At 31.7% G+C, this 24606-nt stretch overlaps 3 protein-coding genes across 3 annotated transcripts in view; 1 reads left to right on the top strand and 2 right to left on the bottom strand.

The window, feature by feature from the left end:
* LOC140667315 (cysteine-rich hydrophobic domain-containing protein 2) overlaps nt 1-24606 on the bottom strand; it is a 169631-nt gene that overhangs the window by 111428 nt on the left and 33597 nt on the right. Inside the window, exon 3 of the mRNA XM_072895128.1 lies at nt 17676-17748. The gene's annotated coding sequence lies outside the window, so the exon portion shown is untranslated. The remainder of the gene's footprint in view (nt 1-17675; nt 17749-24606) is intronic.
* On the top strand, nt 7576-14210 carry LOC140667095 (uncharacterized). Its single transcript, XM_072894784.1, has 3 exons — nt 7576-8217; nt 12040-12256; nt 12408-14210. The coding sequence occupies exons 1-3, from the start codon at nt 7755-7757 to the stop codon at nt 12730-12732; spliced, it is 1005 nt and encodes a 334-aa protein (XP_072750885.1). The 5' UTR covers nt 7576-7754; the 3' UTR covers nt 12733-14210.
* On the bottom strand, nt 20689-23545 carry LOC140666844 (uncharacterized). The gene is made up of 3 exons (XM_072894387.1): nt 22570-23545; nt 22032-22120; nt 20689-21791 (listed from the first exon to the last, which is right to left on the bottom strand). The coding sequence occupies exons 1-3, from the start codon at nt 22850-22852 to the stop codon at nt 21021-21023; spliced, it is 1143 nt and encodes a 380-aa protein (XP_072750488.1). The 5' UTR covers nt 22853-23545; the 3' UTR covers nt 20689-21020.

The following is a 24606-nucleotide window of genomic DNA, read 5'->3' as shown; positions in this document are numbered from 1 at the left end:
ATTAAAAAATTTTTAACAATAAATCTCTTACAGTCTCTTGAAATAAATTCACTTAATTAATTATACACAACTTAATTATACAATTCAATAGATCGAAACAGGTCGCTAGAAAGGACGAAGAGACTCTTTCAGTCAAGATAATAGAATTTGTCGGTTGTTGAAGAACTCTGTTACGAGAAGGAGAAAACAAAATAGGATCCAAGTGCGGTACGATCGGCAAGGCAAACAATCGACGTGATCGAATTTTTTCGAAAATCGGTTGACAGTCCGGCCGAGCAGCGGATTTAGCTGCGTCATCGGCGGCTCCTTTGGGCAGCTATCCTTTTTTTTTGCCCCAGGGCCTCCCCCTTCTCCCGTCATCGATTTTAAAGGGGATCCCAAGATCGCTAATTGATTAATCATGACCTCCGGGAGTTATCAGCGTCCCGCCACGCTCCGCGTCCGCCATGCTCTTTATTTCTTCCTTGCTCTCTTCCTTTCGCGAATCGTTCATTCCGACCGACCAATCTCCTCTTTTTCTCGTCTGTAGTCCTTGAGGTAAGGTGAAAGGACTATCCGCGAAAAAATATAACGTTGATGATGACGATGTTTCAACAAATCTACCTGAGCTTGTTAACTTTTCGCGCGTATGCAATCTTGCTCAAAATAATCTAAAAAAATAAACGTTTTTTAATCCTAAATGCACTACATGTTTCTCAAGTTGTTATACGTGGAATACGGTAAAAAACGAATTTAACACTTTAAATTTTCTTACATGGATAGTATTGTATAATTTAATGATGGTTAGGTAAAAATTTAACGATAAAAAAACCTAATTTCTTGATTTGATATGATTTTTTAAATAAATATAATAAAATATATAAAATCAGTTAAATTTTCGTTGAGAAAAAATCATGATCAAAATATAAAAAAGCACGTAATAAAAATGTATATAATATCTAAACAATTTATAACAATGTGATTCTCAAATAAAAAAATAGATTATATTTTGCATTGAAATACAATATATTGACTATATTTTAATACATGTTTTCAATTATTTAATATTATTATTCATATTCAACATATATATAATAAAATAAAATATCGTTCGTTAATAAACAATTATGTGATAATAAACAACAATTTGTTTTGTTCATGATATATAATATTATAAAACAATTTTATTTTCTATTTTTATATGTTGGCAAATTTATGTAATAATTAATTTTTGTGCTTCTTTTTTTTAATAGTACATGCAAAGTGCATTTTTAACACTTGAGAAGGTTAAGATAGCATGTGCATTTCACACACGATCGACCTCGAAGGTGCAAGACAATTAGTAAAGTAAAATACATGTATTATTACGTGGAACGTCATTCTGTCCAAAGTTTTAATTTTGAAACGATGGAGCTTGGGAAAAAAAGCTTTCCGTGGTGGCCTAATTACGACTCGGAAAGATAATTATTCGATTATTCACACTCGCTTGGTCGAAAATAATAAAAAAAGCTGATGCCTCAGGAAAAAAACGGGGATTTATGGGCTATTACGATTCGTTCTACTGGTAAAGCTGAATGCGCAGGAAAGATGTTCACGAGAAGAGACTAGTCTTGGACATCTCGAGCCATCTGTGGTGAGCTACTTCAAGGTAACTGGTCATGCTGGTAGGTTCCCGAGAAATCTACTTTCACATCAGCTGATAGTCTACGAGATGAATACCAGATATATATTGATTAATATATATGTGAGAGAATTTTCTCTTCTTCAATATCTTCTAATGATAAAATAACTATTTCAAATATCTTAATTTATTAAAACAGGTATCTTTACTATTCGATGTAAGTGCAAAAAAATAGATATAAAAATCAAGATGTATATACATCAAAATGTTCTTTTTAATATTTTTTTTATAGAAGTGTTTGTGTGTTTTTATAAATCATTCATTTTTAAATTGTTGTAAATTATTTAATTGTTGTAAATCAAATAGCGTTTATTTAAAGTACGATATCATAAATCAATCATTTTAAATGATTATTTTAAAATTGCACTTAACACAGACAACTAATAAATACAAGTAGATTACACAAGTATTAAAATATAATTATTATTTACAAAGATTTCGGACAAAACCGCAATGTGTAGAGAATATATACGTATATATAATATGTCAGAAACTCAAAATAAATAAGAAATTCTTCACAAACATAACTCCGACTCTTAATAAGATGATTTGTTTTTATTATAAACAGTTTATTACATTATTGATATCACTTTCCTTTATTCCTTTCGAGATTTAAATAAATTGTATATTTTAATTAAAAGATTATAAATTATTTATTGAATCTTAAGTGCATTTTTATATATATATAATAGCTTTAGTAGATAATAGTGACAAGTTATAATAAAGAATACCGCACACATCAATATGCATAAATTTGTGCGCGATGATTCTAAATATACATTGCAATAGAATAATCAATTCTTCGAATGCTATCTAAAAATGGACAATTTTTGCAACGACAAAAATGGCTCTTACTTTGAAGGGGACTTGAGTTTTTGAATCTCCTCTCGGAGACAGGAAATCTCATGCTTGCTTTCGGCGAGCAGGAAATTTCGATCGCTGTGTTTGACGACGCGAAAGTAACCAACAAGACACGGGGGAGAAGAAGCTTACTCGCGCGAGCGCTGGCGCGCGATATGGGCGGCCGGGCGCGTGAACGCGCGCGCGTAAGAATATAAAAACAAGAAGACCGGATGACTGCTAACTGTTTGTTAGTCTTGGGTTTTAAAGTCCGCGTGTCTGTCAGTCCAGAGACGTAATATTAGTGCTTAGTGTACGCTGCCGCCGCCACTCCCGCTCATTCACTCTTCCTCTCTCCTTTCTTCCTCCTTTCTCTCTCTTTTATCGCCCTTCTCGTATCTCGTTCAATTCTCTCCTTCTTGTTTTCTTACATGTCTTCTTGAACTTCTCGGATCGCTATTATCGTCATATATTTAACTATCGCATATTGATTAAAATTAATAAAGTATGATCTTGATAATATACAACAACCAAAAATTATCTGACTACTTTAGTAATTTAAAAAAAAAGCATAACATTTATTTCTATAGATTTGTCGATGTATAAAAATAAATAATATAATTAATTTCCAATATTAATAGACGATGTTAGAAATAAAGCAATCTTTGTAATGTGTATTTTTTTATAATAATTGAAATTAAATTATTTTAAAATTCTTTCTATTAATAATCACACTAACTACTTGATCTTCTAAAATATATTGCACGATGTCTGTTGTTTTATTCATTCAAAATTTTGATTCAAATTCTGTAATAAGAAAAACTATAAAGATACAAACTAATTGAATGCTACATAACTGACATACTAAATTTGAGATTAAAAGTACGTTATTCTTAAATTATCCAATTTTTAAAATTAAAAATTTGTATAATCATACATTAATGACATAAAGAAATACATAAAGATTGGACAAGAGATATCTTCCTATTTTTGTAGGAAAAGTAATTAGCAATTTTTGAAGAAAAAAAAAGATCTAATTATAAATACGATTCTTTCTTTAGAATGTACTATTATTAATAATTTTTTTATTATTACGATTCAATATAAAAACATATAAGATAAATAAATAGCCTCTTGCACGACAAATTAAGATTACCGGGTAATGAGCATTACTCATCGATTCGCGTTAGCATTTTCAGCGTAAAAAGCTCCTTGATAGCTCGTCCTAGGTGGACCGTTATAAATAGTCGAAATTACTCGGAGGACCCGGGCAAAACGATGGTGTTTTAGCGGGCATTCTGGAAAAATAAACGACCGCGGCCGCGTAGGGAACAGATGACTCGCCGCACGGATGCCAACTCCTCGTTGGAGTGACAGCCGCCGTGGCCGACGATTGTTTTTCAGTTTACGTTAACGTTTCGCTTTCGTTTCGATACGGTCGTTGAACGAGCCGCTCGGTCGCCGCTGGTTCACAAGTCTTTATTGACTGCCGGTTAAATCGGGCCTCGGAAGAAGCCTCGTACGGAACTATTTGATTTTATGGGACATCTCCAGCCGCTCTCTTCGCGCGACAGGCGACGACGAGCTTGTTAAAAGGGTAGCCGCGAGGCTTCGAGATGAACGTCGAGGCCGGTGACTTTTTGCACAACGGGACTGACTTGTCGCGTGAATGACAACTGCTGAAGTCGACAGACGGATGCTGCCAAGATGTGCGTTCACTGACAGAGAATTCGTTTTATAAATGACTAACACTTTGGCCCTTAATTGATCGACGTAACTCATGACGTGTTCCTCGATAAAAGTCTCATCTGCTCTATTCACGTTCGTCATCACGCGATCTCGATATTTCGAGCGATTGCTCACAGCAGAAAAAAATATCCGAGTGGCAGAAATTCGAGCGAAGAAAGAGAAAACGAGAGGCAACAAAGTACAGCGAAGCTGAGTAAAGGACGACACGGAGGGCGGACGCTGGTCTTATTCGGGGGTAACTGAAATAAGGTATAATTTTCCGCGCCAATTAAGGTCTTTAAGAATTGCGACCAATTGAGCGGGAGGGTCAGAACCTTAGCTTTAGGGGAGAGACGTACCACCATCCCCCTATAATTTATTATTGATTAGATTGGATCGAGAAAAAGAGGTCTTGGTATGTAGACTTAAGATTGGCTTGAGATCTTCTAACGTGTAACGGAGTGTAATGAGCAAATGGCGGATGTCGTTTTTCCAATTTCCGATTCGGATGCTTAAAGCATAATAGTCGCACTTTATGCACATTATCTTTTAATTAAAAACATAGTTTACTGACAGGTAATTATTGTAATTTGTATATCGTCTGTAATATTTTACTACTTATTTATATTAACAATAGATTGCTTTTATTAAACAAAAAATAAATAAAAATTGTTAAATAATTATATAAATAAAATTAAATATAAATAACCAATTGTAAGTAATATTTCAGATGATTATAAATATATATCTAAAAATATAGCAGTCGGTTTTTATTTAAATATTCTGTTATTTATTCTAAAAAATATAGAAAGAATATTCTTAGATTATTTAATCATTACATGATATGACAAATGTCATAAACATTGAGATAAACTATCTTTTATCATTAATGTTATTGATTTTAGTTACTGTTTTTCAATTTGTATATTGAAATAAAATTTCATCGATAGAAGAAATTAATTTTGGTAAAGATATACTATAATTTCTGTACTTCTTAACATCTTTCATAATTTTTCAATTATAAAATCCATAATCAACATGCATCTTTTCGAATACGAATAACACACCTCGCTCAACAAGGTGGGAGGCGAAAGTATTTTCTCATCGATATCTCGAGCGCACGAGGTCATCATCGGGTCAAGTCAGGCGTAGTCCACGTTCCTGCGGTTCACACTTAATTAAACCGCCATAGGAACTCGGGTGTTAGCACGTGGCGAACAATGCCACGAGTCTTTAGCGACGATTGTTATGTAAAGTACACCCTATATATGCACCGCGTAGTTTCTCTCGTATCGTATCGAGACGAGAGAACGTAGAAACGAGAGTACGTAGGTACCTCTACTACCCCGCTTGTACCTATGTATAGGGAAAGAGGGAGAGATAGAGAGAGCAAAGTAACTTTTTGAAAGCATTAGCTGCGATTCAACTGGTACAACTTCGATCGCTTTTTATCCATTAGCTACGTGATCTCTCGAATCGTAATTCCCATCATACTTTACGAGAAGGAAACTTTGACGTTACCCAAAGTGTTACATTTTTCATAACATCCCTTGCAAATTTTTCTAGTACAAAATCGGATGTTATCTTTAATATGTATTAAAATTAAAATATCTTAATGCATGTATGTCGATATATAATAAATGAATTTTATAAACAACATGAAATGTTCTAAAAATATATATTTAAAAAGGCATTTTTATATTATGTGTGTATTTTTTTGTAAATATATATAGATATAATTAGTTATATATTAATATATATTTAAGGGTAAATTAAAATATAAAATTAAAATGTCTATCAATATTGCATAAATCAAAGTAATATCTTTTAAGTAATATCTTTTAGTTAAGGATTAAATATGCATTGAACCATGCAGTCATGATTAATATTTTAATATATAATTTAAATTTTCTCAAAAAGTATGAGAGCATGTGAAGATTGGATCGATAAAAAATGTGATTAATGTTAATCACAATAACTACACAAGAATAAATTATAAAAAAAGACGATAAAAAAAATAGTTAATGAATTTATTACAACATATTGATTAAGTATGTGAGCTTGATTAACTACAACTAACCTAACAATTTTATTGTATCTTTATTTATTGTAATTAACTTTATTGTGAAAAAAAAAATACTTTAAAGTTTAATAAATTTTAATCTGAATGAACCAGATAACTATTTTTTCAATATGTTGAAGCACATATTTTTAATCAAATGTTAGCATAAGTAATCTCGATTGCGCGAAGTACACATCAATTATGAAACTATCGTCGTACATAATGACCGTAAGTGATTGCTTCGTCGCAAGAACTTAAGGAGCCTTTTATCATTCCTCGTTGACACGGATGACAAAACGAAAATCTCTAAAGTGCCCGTACAGTTCCGGCGGGGTCGCGACGACTACGATGATCTAAAAATCTCCCGCGATCCCACTCCGTCGCGGAATATTTCCCGGTTCGCGCCTCCGTCTGGATTGGCCATCGCGGAAAAGCAGAGTCGAGGGAAAAGCGACGGATTGGTTGTAGGGCGAGGCTTGCGTCGTAACGGAAGCATCGCATCCGGTAGCACGTAGGACATCTAAAGCTCCACCTATCTCAGAACTCGCGTGTGCAAGCTCAGGAAAGTCGGAACCAAGAGGGTGGGCAACGAGAAGCATCGACGAGCTCGTTAATGAGAGAAGAGGTGGATCATTTCTTCAATACGTAGTAAGAGATCGATAACTGATGAGAACATAGACAGATAAAACGCTGAATTTTGCCTCTCGATAAAGGAAGACTAAACCATTTCGAGATTATTTATGTGAAAAGAGAGAGACTTTCGTGACATAGAAAGAGAAACAAGAGAGAGAAAGAGAGAGAGAGAGAGAGAGAGAGAGAGAGAGAGAGAAAGGCAAAGAAGAGCAAGCGTCTCTTAGGTGGGGGTTGTTCAAGCAAAAGAGGGAGGCTCTTTACGAGGGAGGAAGGGAGAGTCGCGGGTTGAGTGGTAATTCGAAAAATAAGTCTCCACGGGCGACAAGCACACTTGACCGAAGCACACTCGAATCGAAAGGGTCGAGCACTCGGGAATAACAATTAATAACGCCAGTCGGCCTACCAGCGATCCCTGGCTGCTCGAGAGTCTCCAGGGATTATGTGAACGCGGAAGACATCTAGCATTCATCGGCCGATTCTCCGCTCCGACGTGTCGGTGACGCTGGTAACGAGCGAGAGTGACAGTTGAGTGACTAAGAAAATTCGGTGCATAATCTATTAATTTCAATAAGTTCGTACAAAAAAAAAAAAAACCAAAAAATTATAAAGAAAAAACAAAATAGTGAAACTAGTGACTATTCGTAACCATGTGGACGGAAGAGCTTTTTTATGTGTGTATACAATCGACGATGATCGATAATTATGAAGAAAAAGATTGAAAAAATTTAAAAGAGACGATTGAGAGTGTAGAAAAAAATATTTTTTAGACAGTTTTTATCGTAATTATTGCGAGATCTCGCGAAAAAATTCATAGTAGTGAAATACGGAGTGATGGAGGACGATAAACGCAGCGAAGCGTCGCCGAAACCTTCTCAACCGACTCCCTTCAGCATCGCCGACATTCTAAGCCGGAGAACCTCCTGTGCGGATTCGAGAAGATGCGATTTAGAGAAAATCCAGGCCGTGGTTTCCGCGCCGGTGAGAAGACACAATCGGGATTACGAGCGCGTAACAGAAAATGAGCAGCTTGACGGAAACTACGATCATGATCAGGTGATTCATTATCCGAGATTGCCCACCCCGGAGTTGAGTATGGCGCACGAACTGGATATCCTGAGAAGGAATCTGGCGCAAGCAAATTTCGGCAACATCCCGCACTTAACCCAGGGATCTTTCAAGCACCATCTCGAGACTCTAGAAAATCTGACGACGTATCAGCCTGTTAAGGAACCGATGGAAACTTCTCACAGACAGCAGGATGAAGCATTGGACATGAGTAAAAACAAATATTTAGGTACGTGATTGTTCGCGTGATTTAAATGAACGATACTGCGATCGTATTACGATATGCTTTATCATTAAAAATAATGTCAAAGTGGGATCAAGATTTTCTTCTTGTATGTATATCAATTTAATAATATTAAATAAAATAAAATAATAATCTGAATAAAAAATACACATAACAATTTAATAACAACTTTATTATGCATGCAATTATATATAGCACTTTCTGCGAAATATTTATATATTATATTATATTATTATATTAAAAAATTAAACTTTAAAGAAAGAGAGGCTAAATACGAACAAAGAATTTTTCAATATTAATCATCGTGGTCCACAGTATTACAATATTTTTATAACAATATTTATCTTTATTTATACTAGTTAAATATATCAGCATTTTGAATAATATAATAATAATAATTAAATTGTAAAAGCACACTGATAATAATCAAAATTAAAAGAAAGAGGAGAAAGACGAGCAAAAAATCGCAGATTTAAGAACTCCTGCGTGTATTAATGGAACATGAAAATAATTACAGATGAATCTTACAAACGTTTATAAAATTTATCTGTAATTATTTTCATGTTTCATTAATACATGCAGGCATCCTTTTTGCGATTTTTTGCTAGTATTTGACCTCTTTTTCTTTTAATTATTACCAGTGTGCTGGTGCCTTTATAATTTAATTATTATTGTTATATTATTCAGAATGCTGATATATATAACTAATATATAAAGATAAATGTTGTTATAAAGATATTGTAAGATTGTGGCTCATAATGATCAATTATTAATAATGAAAAATTGATAATGAGAAATTAATAATAAAAAATAAAATTAAAGTAAAACTTTTTCGAAAGATTGACTTGCTTAATAGAAAGCTTAATACGTCACATGAATGAAAACAATATCTTTGAAATTCTGGAATATGGTGATCTGCCGGATGATTTTACGTCGGGCACGAGGATGCAAGCTTAAGAGGTCATTTAAGCAGATACGCGCGTAACAGGCGAACTCCTTCAAGGGTTTTTAAAGTTTAACCCGAGCGCAGATAACATAATTGAATGTAATTTTAGTAGCATAAGTGCCACTCGACTCGGCAGACGTCACGAGTACCGATTACTTCTTGCACTTGTTCAATCTCTGGCCGCACTCTGTTTTCCTGTCTCGAGAGCACGCAAAGATCCGTGGATTACCTCAAAAACTGTTTTAGACCAAGGTTGCGATCGCTAACTATTTCCAAGTAAATGTGCGCGATTGATTGATTATTCGCAATAGATGTAGCGCTAGATATGGAGGATAGCAATAATTTTTATTAGTTGTTTACATCCACTTGCATTATATCTATAGTGTGCAATATGCTTTGCACATAAAACGACAATATTTTCTATTTAATAAATTGAATTTATTTAATTCATTTTACATATAGCATATAGAGTGATATTTCCTAATTAAGCCTTTGCATCCCTTTGCTATATCCATTTTTTCATAATACATATTCGCCCTCGTTACTACGATGCGAAGAGCAAGTATTGAATTACATGGCCGAATAGTGTTATCTTAATATAAAGGTAAACAGAGATATTTTCCCTCGCACTGGCTACTCGAGAAATCAATCATGTTTAACAGCGTTCGTGGTGAGATATACACACGATTTCTATTTTATCTTTATAAAATCATTATATTATATATATAAAATCGTAAAAGATTTCACGTTTTGATATAAAAACTATATAATTGCCATTAACTTTAACTCTTGATTAAAATTTTTTTATTTCGAATTTAGCCGATGCATTTGGTTACAATGAGTCGATATATTTTATAATAATTGCGCTCCTAAATTACGTCAATAGATTGCAAATAAAAAATCGATTCTAATAATAACTTAAAGCTAATAAAGCACGTAATTTTAATAGTTTTAGAAGATATCGTAATATAAAATATATGATTATATAAGATTTCATTTAAAAAATCTTATAAAGATAGCACCACGATAAAATACGATAATTAACTTGAAGAAAATACGGTCTATCGCCTCCTCTTAAATAAAGGATTACCTGAAACCACACGAGCCACGGTAGCACATTGTTTGCAGCTCGGGGTGAAGAGATAGGCACGAGCTGGCACCGATTCAAGGTGCACTCAGAAAATTACGAGTTCACTTTCGCAAGGGAAAATCTCTCCAGTCATTTAATATAATAATGGACATAATCAAAAGAATATTGACGTTGTCGCAGATAGATTATTCTTAATTCTTTATTACGATAATAACTGGGAAAATTCTTTTCAATATTTGCCCATCGTAGGCTAAACTAAAGACAGATAGAGGAACCAAAAAGCGTTTTAGTGGTTTCAAAGGATCATCGATGTAATCAGAGTCAGTCGACGCCACTTGCTCGTCTGGAACTGAACTCTCGATATAGACGCGGTGTAGGATGTTTGACGAGCGCCGAAGGATGGACGCATTAGCCGGACGAGATGGCATCTAGTTGACGTCGAAAGTGATCAAATATAGATCTCTCTAAATGCTCCGTATCCCCTGCTGACCACCGACGATAAACATTGACGTAGGATGAGCGTTTTAAGCGCGAAATAATTATAATACTATCGGAGAACTTTACGAAAAACTCGCGAAAATATACTGAGGAAGAAAAACTTATTAATTTTTCTTTTCCCTCTGTATTAATTTGAAAACTATACAAGTGTAATATAAGTGTAATCTAATTATTTTTTTGTTAATTATATTTTTAAAATTTAATAAATATATAAAGAAGCATTTTTATGAACAACTGTTTACCTTTAAATGTAATATCTCATTGACAAATTATTATGATTCTAGAGAATTGATTATTTCTATATCAAAGCACAATACTTTTTTAGATATTAAAATATAAACTCTGTATTAAATAACTTAAATTTGATCATTTCTTTGATATATTGTCTTCATAGGCAAAGAATGTTTGCAACCAAAATTATAAGGTTACACTAAGTTAAATTTACAGAAATATAAATTGAATATAAAATATACTATTTTTTGATTAATATAAATTTTTTATAACATAATAATATACCATAACATAATACAAATAACAGGAACAAACAAATATATTTCGAAAGCTATTTTAATAATCTACATAAAGTTAATAAAGAATGTAAGTTATTTTTGTACTCAATGGTTTAATTTTTTTTATTCTCTTGGTTAAAAAATTGCATATTACTTTTTGTTTATGAGATATCCGTATTGTAAAGTAGCGGATCAAGCGCATTGCCAAGTAGAAGAAGTCAGCGTGATCTGCAATATGATTGTACTCTAGTACCACTGGTTAAACTTAGAGGAGAATTACCGCGGAACAGAAGCGTAAACATGTCGGAGTAGCGAGTACATGTGTTAATGTTTGTTCGAAACATCAAAAGCAACGAAGCTCTCTCTTTCTCTCTCCGATCGTTCGCCGTCTCTATGGCCGCTCGCTGATGGTTACTCCGACTTTCGGGCTAAACGATTGCTTTACGGTATAGTTGCAGATTCTCGCGTGAATCTAAATATTTATCCGCAAACGAATTTGAGCTCGGCAAGCTCGTGTTATTCGAAAAATGAGATCCCATGGTCGTTGATATGCAAAAGCTTGAAAACCGTTTTTTTTTTTTTTTTTAATGTGATAGTTTAAAATATATATTAGGACGTGTTTAACGAAATCAGAATATCATGAAAATTTTAATAAAAGTTTTATATTTTACAAGCATCTATTAATTTCAGTTTATCTGTGCAGCATGAAAAAGGAGCTGTGATTTTATTACTAAAATAACAATTTATTCATCTATATTTTACAGATGAGGTGGAAGATGACACATACGAAACACAAAGTTCGGGACAAAGTTTGCAGAATAGAAAAAAGCGCAGCAGAGCAGCATTCTCGCATGCACAAGTCTATGAGTTAGAGAGAAGATTTGCCGCTCAAAAATATTTGTCGGGTCCGGAGAGGGCAGATCTGGCACGCGGTTTAAAATTGACGGAAACGCAAGTGAAGATCTGGTTTCAGAATCGACGGTATAATTTTTTTTATATATTTATACATATAATTAATTTGAGATTTTTTTAGATAAACATTTTTTCGAAAAAAGAGTATCCCCGATTTTATATTACATGGATTGCAAATCTCATTTCGAATTTCATTAAATATTGTTGACTTTTACTTCAGATACAAAACTAAGCGGCGCCAACAGCAGGAATTAGGCGCCCTCGTAAATTCTGGAAGCGCCAGGCGTGTGGCTGTACGCGTCCTGGTACATCCGGACGAGCATTTGAGAGGATTGCCTCTTCGTGGTTCCGGACAACTTCCCGGCCAAATGTCGAATCCGCAAATTCACCCCGCGAACAAAGCGCTCGGCGGTTTCCCATATTATTGTTTTCCGTATCATCCGCTACTCTGTCCGCCCCTGCACACCACCCACGTTCAGGTACAAAGCCCGATCACCTCCGATTTTGATCCGAATCAAATCTCGAAAATCAAGAACGAAAAATGAACGATAGATTGCTCGTAAAAAATCGAGTATCGTTTCATATCATCAAGATGGCCATTTCCGTGCATGATGTAAAATACATCATTTAGAATAACGATACTTTTAGTATCGCGAAATATCGTGAAAGAAGATAGTTTAAAATTTACGACTTTGTTTCTAAAAAATGAGTTGAATGACTTGAAACAGCATGCTCAATTACGCACGCAAAACTCATAATTATCAAAACTGATTTACAGCGCAAATTTCACAATATCAAATTTATTCCGACGAAAAGGAATATAATTATATTGAGCAAATTGTTCATTTAATATCAAGAGATGATTTATAGTTAATATCCAGATTTGTCATATATTTCTGAAGAAAACATGGTAGAGTTGCTTCTTATACAAAAATCCATGCGGTATACTTCACATATAACATTTTTTTGGAAAAAAAAAATAAATTTCATGGTTCCAAAAAAATTGATAAAACATTTTGTAATATTAACACCTCGTTCAAATCCAATTTTTCAATGTTTCAAATTCAATCAAGAATTCTTAATATATCAGAATTATTAATGTATAAGTCAACCAAATCAAATCATAAATCTAATAAAATATTTATTTCTTAAATTATGAGGCTCTTCATGAAAAAGTTTATCTTACATCTTTTTTAGAATATCAAATCAAAAAATATGTTTGAAATATGACTACACCTATACTAAATGTTACTAACAATTTATAATATTTTCAGTAGCTATAAAATACGCTCTTAACGATTTACTGTTAAGCTTTTCAATTGTCTTTCGATCTATGAGCACTTCATACAAAAAGTCTGTTTCTTAGACTCATAATAATATACATAATAATTGGATTTACTGCTCATCTTATAGAACTGCCTGAAATTATCATATATTTATTGTAATTCAATGACGATATAAAAATGATGTAAATTAGGCTGTAAATAAATGTATAAAATGCGAAATATTGGTCTCCTCTATTTCCTTTACTTCTGTTATCTGGGATATCAAACTTTAAACTTAAAAGAAAAAAAAAAAAAAAAAAGGAAAACTGAAGAAATTAAGTTTTAACAATTTGCTAATTTAATTTGCTTCTTTATTGACTTTTTAATGTGTTTTTAACTTTAAAGTTTTATATCTCGAAGGAACACGGAGATGATATTGTATGCAACTATTACATTGTAACATGCCAAATCACATCTAGTGCTTTTTTAGACACTAATTCAGAGAGCATCAGTAGATGTAATATAAATTGCGACGCGTGATTTTTAAGTAAAAATGGAAAATGTGTTCTTCGAATTACCTCTAAAACATGTGCAATTACTAGCGGATTGTGTGCAATGTGTAAAAAGTATGAAATATTTAATGCTAACGAAATTTGTTTAATGTGCGTCACGAGAGTGTACTATGTTCAAATTCAATTTATTGTTTTGTTAAGTACACCCAGACGATCGCGTTAATGTATCTTTAAATATATGTCTATCACTCAGAATCTATTGCGTATATATGTATATATTTTTACTTCATTTTCCTTTTTCCCCAAATCCTTTCAACTTTGAAAAAAAGTGCAATACATTGCAGGTGAAAAATGAATTTTTTCATCAATTTCATATTGCAACTGACTTTCTCATAAGGGTTTTAATGGTTGCATCTGGGTGGGCCTAGCAGACATCAGATATGTTTATTCAGACGCGGAGACGAGCAAGCTTAACCGACGGACGAGAAAAAATCTAGATCTGACACTCATCTGTTGTAAACAAAAGTGTTACATTCCCCTCGCCGAAACGCCTTTTACATTCCGCCGTGTAAATCCTTATGAGGCAGCCTTCGAGTTGTTAAGAAGAGAATTAGTAGTTTTTAATTTATTTGTTTAGACTTCTTAAGAGAGAATTTTAATTGCATGCATACATATAGTATTATTTCTCATGAGAATTATATATAGATTTCACAAGCTATTGCAATAATATTCTTTTTTACGACATTAATTTACGACGTAAATTATTTAGAGAAACGTGAAAATACATATCTAAATAATACACTTTGGTGGTAAATAAATTTTTTAAATATCTGATGAAATAAGTTAAAAGAAAGTATTAAATGAATACAGTACATTTTGTATGAAAATGTATGAAAATTCTCATAAATAAAAAATCATCTACTCATTTATTTCGTAATTCGTATTTTTGGCGTTTCTGAGTATCAACAAACTATAGTGGTCAGAATAATTTTCGTGACGCAAGCCGCAAATTATTATGAGTTTCGGCACTAATAGTGATTGTACATCGACACAAGGCCTCGTTTAGCACGAGAGCATTATGACTTTACAATGTTTAGAACTGTTATAAACGAAGCAATAATGGACTGCAGAAGCGACTATAAACTCCACAGCCCCACCGATTTTCTATTGCGCACATTTGAACATAGATTACGGATAGAAGTCGCCGTATTAATTACTGCAATCAAAATTTGTAGCGTATCAACTTTGCGATATAAATAAATAGAGATTACTGTAATAATAGTCTGCTCATCTTATGACATGATTGTCATAAAGATAAAATTAACACACTAATGTAAAAATACAATTAAATAGGACTATTAATCAATCAGCACAATGTAAAGTTTTAATTCTTGAATATTTGTTTTTTATTTTTAAAAAATTGAAATTGTATCATTATTAAGATAACATTATTATTATTAATTGGCAACGTTTTTTTGACGAAGGAATGCTTTTTTTCTAAAAAAAAAAAAATGTCAATGCCTAAGTGCAACAAACCATTTTCAATCGTTGACTCATGAATTTGCTATCGACTGTAACAAGCTCGCAATTTAAAGCAGGAGTACGTTAGTTCGAGTGTACCACTGACGGACTTGTCTCGTAAAACGAGAAAGGAACGATTTAACGCTCAATCAACCGACGAAAGCTAATTTTCATTAGCTGTTAATAGCGCAAGACCATCCTCTCCCTTGATCATCCACTACGGCTCTACGCCTTACCCCCTCGTTACACCGTTTCTCTACAAGCGCATCTCTTTCGTTTGTTACTAGAAAGTTTCGCGCATTAAATGAATGAAAGATAAACTGCAGAATAACGTAAAATCTATTGTGCAGATGTAATATTCTAGGTATATTATTTTATCATAAAGATTTAAAATTTTTTTCTTTGTACATTAATCATAAAAATGTTATTCAATAATAAAATAGATTTTTCTTATTTTATTTATATGCACTATATAATAAGGAAAATATCATTAGATTCTTATATTTTGTAAGTATTAATATTATAAATATTGAGCTTTATTAGATATATCACACAATTGGTTATAAAATTAAAATATCTACTTTTATTTCTTCTTAAATAAATTTCTTTACATTTTTATAAATATCCAAGAAAAATTGTAATTTTCAATTTTCTATATTTATTTACAGAATTCATTCTAATAATTATTATAATATAAAAATCAAGCTTTAAAAATATCAAAATATATTTAATACTTTTGATATATTTTTGACTAAATATCTTTCGTGGTTTAATGAAGTCACAGAAAGGTATATACGAGAATCATATTTATCGTAAAAGATTACTGAAGCAGGATCAATTTGAATTTTATGTAAAAAATTGCTCAAAGAGGACAATTCACCTGCTCGACTCTGCATAGCGACCATTATCAATTTTGCACGAGCCATTTGCGTGCAGGGTAAAAAAATCCTGATTTTTTCGAGCGTCTGCAGTGTCTTTTACAATAAATGTAAAAGGAACAAGAAGATTTAAAAGTATAATTAAAAGATTTTTCTATGTAAATATTTTATAGATCGCGTAAGAATTTCTTTCTAAGTTAAATTATCAAAAAGATTCAAAACATACAATCAGTATGCAATTATTAAGACGTTAAGTAATAGAAAAAATGTAACAAGTTCTATCTCTTTATTTTCATAAGTACAACAAACGCCACGACTCTGATTTCACCATCCCCTCCAAGTAATATAAACGGAATTGCCGGTTCCGAGTTTGAGATTTCAGTTACTTTCGTCTTTGTCGTCACTTTTTCCTACCTCTCTTATATACTATTCTTCCGACTTCTGACACGCGTTTCAATTGGGATGGTTGCCAAGGAAACCTAGGAGTCGGAGTGTCACATGGACTATTGAAAACGTTAAAGGGGACACCTCTCCATTTCGACGAAAACATTTGAAATGCCACGGCAGAAACGAGTCAAATTTATAAGTGTAACATGAATTTTCAAATATTTAAATTCCCTATGTATTATTTCATCCTCTCACGTGTGTGTATTATTCTCTAGATAAATTATATTTTTTGATAATCAACTGTCTTAATTAAACTATCAGATAAATTAGTGACATAATTTTCTTTTATGAATGTAATTAATTAAAACTAACGCTTATTATAAAATTATTAAGAAATTTTAAGTATTTATATATTTTATAAAAAAAAATTAAAAACATATAAAAATTTTGAATTAATCTTTGCTTTCTAAAATATAAAAATATTCTTATCAATGACATAAAAAGAAAATTTAAATTCAAGATAATTATCTAAACTAGAATATTTATTATATTGGCAGAAGACTTCTAGAGTGTAAATTTTTACTTTACAAACGTCACGCAGTTTGACTTATTTACACGTGCAAAAATATTTTTTCTTTTCGAAATTAATGCCTGCTCTGCTTTGAATTTACGAAGGGAGAAAATCAGCCCGAGTATATCGCGGATCATCAAGCGGGTAACGATGCTTGAAATCTACCAAGAACTTGTCGTGCGAACTATGGAGGGAACCGTTTCCTCCGCTTTTCCGGCATTTCAAAGAAGCAATTTAGCGATTTTTCGTGGCGAAGCGCCGTCGAGGAAAATTGGCGTACGAGCGGCCAATCAGCGGTGTTTCATGCAGCCGCCACGACTCAAAGAAATTCTTTCGAATATTTCTTATACTTACGAACTACGAGGATAGACGTCAATAGCATCACTCATCAACATATATTCGACAATACTTCAAACTTCTTCATGTTCTGAAATCAAAAATATTATTTATGTTAATTTTTTTGTCAAAGAAATAATTATGCGTTTAATTTTCGTAAAAACCGTTAAATTTTAACGAAAATCTATTTCTCATGCAGCTTCTAAAATTATGCTATAATAAAACAGTAGTAAAAATTATTACACTGATTATGAGTACAAATTTGATGAAATAAAAATATATTATCATTAATGATATAAAAATGAGAACACATCTTCTTATTAAAAAATAAATAAATAAATATATATATATATATATATATATTTTACAGAAGTAGCATTTAAAAAATATATAAATTTTTTAATGCTTCTTCTGCATTAAAGTGTAAAGTGCAGAACCTGTCAGTATCAAAAAGCATTAATTAAATAATTGTTTCACATGCTGGTAAATTAGATATTCAGACTCAAAAATTTCCCTGAGAGAGAAGCATCACATCCTCGATCTTTCGAACACTATGGTGCCAGCAACATATGGTTATAGCTTGACGTACGTTGATAAAGTAGTTTTCGATTTAATGTAAATATTTCTTCTTTGAATATAATAATTTTTTTATAGAAAAAGATTTTATATTACACTGTAAAATAGTTATTTAATAAATCTTTTTCTACGTATAGAAATTAGTATTAAAATAAAAATGATATAAAGTATATGCATTATTAAAATAATATTCTTCTATTATAGTTTAAGTGACTTTAATAAAAACATTTTAACATAATTAGTAGTTTTAATAATTAATTAAAATTAAATAAAATAATAATATAAAATAATACATACAAAAATGATATATTCTGCTTTTTCTGCAGATAAATGCATCATTCTTTAATCTGAATATTCAGCAATCGATAAGTGGCAATGTTAAAAATGCAGCAATGCATAATTCGACTATAAATATTTATATTAATATTTTTATTCTGTTTTGCTATTTATAAGTATTGTTAATATAAAGTGTAACAGAAATCTATGCGATTCATGTCGTTGTAAAATATTTGTCCGAAGGATGATTAATGATCTCTGTACATATACATATGCAAAAAAATCCTCATCTTTAACTAAAATTATTTGATTTGTAGACATTGACCGTTTTATGCATATGCCCGTCTATTTGTACAGCGTCGCGCTCTTCCTCTCTTGGGACCTCGCGCAAACGTTCGTTGCGGTTCCCCTTCGGCTTACAAGCAAATAGGATCGAATTTCTATGTTGAACGTTTTATGATTGATTATCTGAATACATGATATCGTAATGGAACTATAATGATTAGAAGACACAACTATATGGTGCATGTGGAGTGATGCATCGACGTGCCTTTTTGGTGTGAAAAAATGCAATCGACGCAGTCAACGCTGAAAAGATCTCATTGTCAGTTTATTTATAGCTACAAAAAATAAATAATACTCTAATTCTAACTATAAAAGTTATTTAACTCGTTAACAAATTTATTTATTTTTACATCAGCATTTTTTATCTAACAATAAGTTTTATCGAAATTTTCTTTTTTATACTCCGTGCTTAAATTTTTAATTTTTTCATATAAATGATATACAGTGATCGTATTGATCGATTTATTCTGTCAAATTGAAATCTTGCAGGTGCAATCAGGTGCATGTCTAGAATGAGAGCAAGTTGCTCTTTCTTCATACGATACGATATGGTCACATGAGCCTTATAAAATTAATAGTGACATTTTTATCAGCTTGTTCCCATGGCCCTTTATGGCACCAGTAGCACCATGGACACGATTACACTGATGTAAATCGTCTATGTAGGCAGCACTTGACTGCCAGATGACCCATCGTTCGCGCGATAACCTAAAAGGCACCCATGGTTTCGCTCAAGCTGTCAGAACTCACCTATTTATAAATGCCATTTCGCCATATTTCTGTATCGAACCGCGAACTTTCCAAGAGGTATTGGAGAGGTGGATTGGATTTGATTCGATGGAAATCGATATTGATTGAAAATACACAGAGCATTCATGAAGATGCATGTCATGGATAAAAAAAAAATACAAGAAATACGTATTTGATTTCTTGTTACTTTAAAAATTACAACTTTCTTATACAATAATGCATTTTATCATATAATTTCATTCTTATTTATCATCAATACTACGCTAAACCTATTACCTGATTACGAAATATTTTTGCTTATATATAAATGTTAGATTCAATTTTGTGATTAGGCTGGAAATTTTATTTATCACTAAATACATGATTTTAAATCTTGTTTCAAGTTAAGATTTAATGTAAATTATAAAAGAATTGATTACTCTAATCGCAAAAATCATACGTTGTAAACATAAATTCTTATTTTTATGGCAATTCTAAATATATAATATATATATAGGAAAAACATAACACTCTTCTTATATTTATGCACATTATATATTTAATAGAAAATTGAACAATCCTCGTAACGTTTACAATATACATATATTTCCATTTTTATTAAGCCGAATGTATCACGTGAACAAAATTAATTTATTGCACAACTAGCGTCTGTACTTGAAAGTTAGAGAGAAAAAAACTTTCCGAGGCTTATAACATCCGAAGAAAAGTGCTAGATGTTTCCGCCAAGGCCACTTGAAGCAATTTCCGCCTCTTATACGGTGCATTACTATTTCGAAGAGAAAAATCTTAGCTGACTAAAAAACAGCTGCCAATATCGTAAGCTTATTTTTTGATTAGCGTACTTCTAACTTAATTTTAATTATTTACGTGTCCATAATAAAAGTAAAAAATACATCTTTGGTTAATTACTTTGGTATATTGTTTTTTTAATGTTTATTTTTTCCAAGTAAGTTTTTCAAGAAACAGCAATTTTATTTAATGTTAAATAATTAAATTAAAATGTTTGTTTTTTAATTTATAATAAGTATACATATAAAAAATGAGAATAATAAATGTCTCTCATTTTTATTATGTGGCATGAATAAAGTAAATTATTTATAACATAAAAATACATTATCATTGTTTTTTACGAGTTATCATCACACTAATTTTACATTAATCAGTACGATAATAATTAATGTTAATGTAATTGGATTCACACATGATAGGTAATAAAATCTAAATATTATCGTCAGTAAATGTAAAATGTATAATTTGGTATTTTTCAGAAAAGAATTCAAGTAGTGATTTAATTATTTACTATAATATAAGTTCCTGTCAATTGAAATACAACAAATTCGAAAGTAGAAGTTGCACAGTGATCAATTATATATTCATAATTCTCATACCAGATTATTCTCTCTCGTAAAGATACACCTACCATAGTCGCTGCAAATTTTGATCCATAGGTATTTGTTCCATATAATTCACGTACTGCATTTGGTAATTAGACGGAGCAAGATAATTCGAGAATCCATATTCGCCGCTAGAGATGTCCATAGGCATCCGCTTGTCAGTCACAAGCTGTTTATTATCGGATTGAACATTTTTTAGATCTGAATATGATGCAGTTTCACTCCCGTTCGCGCATGTTTTAAATTGCGTCTTGATTAATCGATTGCAATCGTGCACACCTGGTGGAGCTTCTGTCACAAAATTGTTCCTGTATTCTGGAACGTGCTGTCTGTCCGTTATATTATTCTGACTTGATCTTCCGGGCATTTCTGAACTGATCTCCGATTTATAGTCCGGACTAATACTGGAGTCAATTCTCATCTCGCTTGAGTTGGACCTAAAGTCGGGACTTAAACGAATCTCGTTCGTCCTGAAATCTGTTTGCATCGGGACGCTTAAATCCGATCGGATATTCGGCCAGTAAGGGCCGTTGTAAGATTCCTGTACGTTAGGCTTGCCATCCTTGATAATAATTGGCACAGCAATTTTTTTCAGTGATTGATTCTTCATATTTTGCGCCTGCAGTTTTTCGGCGTCTTCGATTCGGGCGCGTTTGTTCTTGTACCGTCGATTTTGAAACCAGATCTTCACTTGCGTGCTGGTTAATTTCAAGGTTTGAGCTAGCATCTCCCTCTCAGGTGCGCTCAGATACCTTTGCTGCTTAAATCGCTGTTCCAGTTCATAAACTTGTGTCTGTGAAACGGATTGTTATTTATAATTTAACGTTTTGCTTCTCTTAATTTTTTATGTGTGATATACATGTTTGTAATTTTTTACAAAAGTAATTTTAAGTTTATATATATACATGAAATTAATACTGTAAATTTTTATAAAACTTTTATTATAAGTCACAATCCGTCTAGTAAAATATTTTAATTACTCATCAATTATTATTAATAAAAATCAAAGAATATTTAAGAATATTTAACCTACTTGTGAAAATAACACTCTTGGTTTTCGTTTCGTTCTTTTACCAGATTGATTTTTGCGTAGTTCTGTTTTGCTGGATGTAACAATATTGCCTGAAAATAGTTTATTATGAGTATTATTTTATTAGAGAATTTATTATTATGCTGAATAATTTTTACCAATAAAGTTAAAATTCTACAAACTGTAAGTATTTAAAATAAATGCAGTATAACATTATATGTTCAATAATTTCTAAGTTAATGTATATAGTTTATTTGTTTCTATCTACAAATGAATTTCGTTTCTCATGATTTTTTTCTGATAATATCTGTTTCTTACACATTATACGAGATTATTTAAAAAATATAGTTATTTAAGAAAGAGCATCTTCGCTATAATTTATCATTTTTTATCATATGCTCAATTTGATTTAATGAAAAGCATTAAAAAGAATCGAACAACATATAAAGCTTAATGTAAGATTTCGCAAGATTATTATTAGATAATTATACTATGAAGGAAATGATTTGATTTTAAATACTGATAACGGGATAGTACTTACCGTCTTCAGTAATAGATGTTTCTTGATACGGTGGTACCACCTGACTCAACTGGTGAACATGATTAAGATCTGAGTAATGTTGGTAGCTGGGTATTGATTGTTCTTTAAATTTTTCCATATCCCAATTGTTTTCAGGTACAATATTATACGAATAATAATCTTGATGCACATGCTGTTGTGTTTGATTTTGATGGGGTACGTAGCAATCCATGGCGCCAAGTTGTTGTTCTTCACTAAGAATATCACGAACGCTGAACGGAGTCGATATTGAAGAAGACAACATTCTAAAGCATCCTCGATATTCAATCGAGTTACTTGTAATGCATCGAATGTCACTTTTAAATAAATTCTGGATAATCACTTCTCTTTTGCACTTTTTTTAAAAATGAATCTCATTTTTTTATAATTTAAGAAAAAACTCGATAATCGAAGTTTTGGTTTCACTTTGTATAGCTTGCTGTACCATTCTAATAATTTTGATTCAATTGATTCAATTTAAATCCTAAAGGATAATTCTCCACGTAGTGATTTAATAAGTCTTTAACAAATTAATATTTCCCTCTGTAGAATTTTTGAAAACTTTGTTAATCAAACTTGATTAACAATCTGTTTCTTTAAATTCACACACAAGTCTATCACTTTGTAAGTTGTCAAATTCGATTATGAAATCTTTCTTGACAATTCACTCATGAGTTTATCAATTACCGAAATTTAGTAGCAATGAGATAAGAAAAACATCACCGTGACGAGTTCAATGATACTTTACAATCTTCAAAACTCGCGAGATTATGACGAAGAGTTGTTTATCGATACACCAACTATCTCTATTTCGGGGGATGGTCACGGTTGAGTGGTCAGGTCGGAGGGCAGACGTATAATGTGACTTGGTCTTGCAAGGGAGTCAAGTGTTGGCCCCGTCGCACAGGAACGTCACGGCGATACGCTGATGTGAATGTGCGAGTACATCAGTGTATGACTGAAGATTTTTACTACTACAGTCACGCACGCTTTTTAATAGTAACTCCGTGCATCGCGATTTTCATGGACAATAATTATTATTTAAAAAATGTCAAATATAGTTATTTTAAATGTATTATAATAATATGCGATTAACTTATGTATTATATTTAGAAGAGATATATTAAGATAATTTTTAATTTGCATAGTTGCATAAATCTTATATAATTGATTTGGATATTGTACTGTATGTAACAAGAATTAATATAAAAAGTTTATGTAAGAAAACTTTGTAATTTTAAATAGATTTAATAATTATATGCCATATAAAATTATTACTATTAAAATTTCGATATTTAATAAACTTTTACATTTTTTTTTAAATTTTATTACTGGAAATATATATATATATATATATATATATATATATATATATATAAAACATTGTTTTTAATCACGTTACCTCATCTTGCGTTCGGCTCTTAAAGCCTCTCCTATCGACTAATTTATTTTTGAATTGAGAGCCTATATTAACTGTTATTATATACTTGATACATATATTATATAAAAAAATCTCGTAATCTTTAAGATTAATTATAAATCATATAATTAAATAAATTTCAAGGATTTATTCAAAGGTGTTCACAGTTTTTACTGAATATCGAAATCGCATAAAAAAGCATAACTGAAAAATGAGAGCGACAACTATTATGTATTATATATTATTAGTTATTGATATTGAAAGTGTCCGAATAATCGAGGAGCAAACTTTTTGTCAGTGACAGCCATAACCGCCGGTAATGTAAGGCGGAGGAGAGTACGAAAGACCCGCCTTTACAAGAAGAATCTGACCAATCGAAACATGCTGTATGAGTCGTGTTTCTAAAAGTGACGATTAAATGATCATTTGCGTAATACGTTCTCCGTTCTCCTCCGCCTTTCTTACTAGCAGCAACATGTAATAAAATTAATTTGCATTTTTTCGATTATTGTACATGCTTTCAAGTTGCAATAAAAATCATTGCCAAATTGAAATTAAAATAAATAAACTGATAACATGTATTATTACGTACTATAACG

The sequence above is a fragment of the Anoplolepis gracilipes genome, chromosome 6, assembly GCF_047496725.1.
Source record: "Anoplolepis gracilipes chromosome 6, ASM4749672v1, whole genome shotgun sequence".
Taxonomy (NCBI): domain Eukaryota; kingdom Metazoa; phylum Arthropoda; class Insecta; order Hymenoptera; family Formicidae; genus Anoplolepis; species Anoplolepis gracilipes.
The sequence above is the reverse complement of the archived record's forward strand: the minus strand, read 5'-3'. Positions and strand labels throughout refer to the sequence as shown.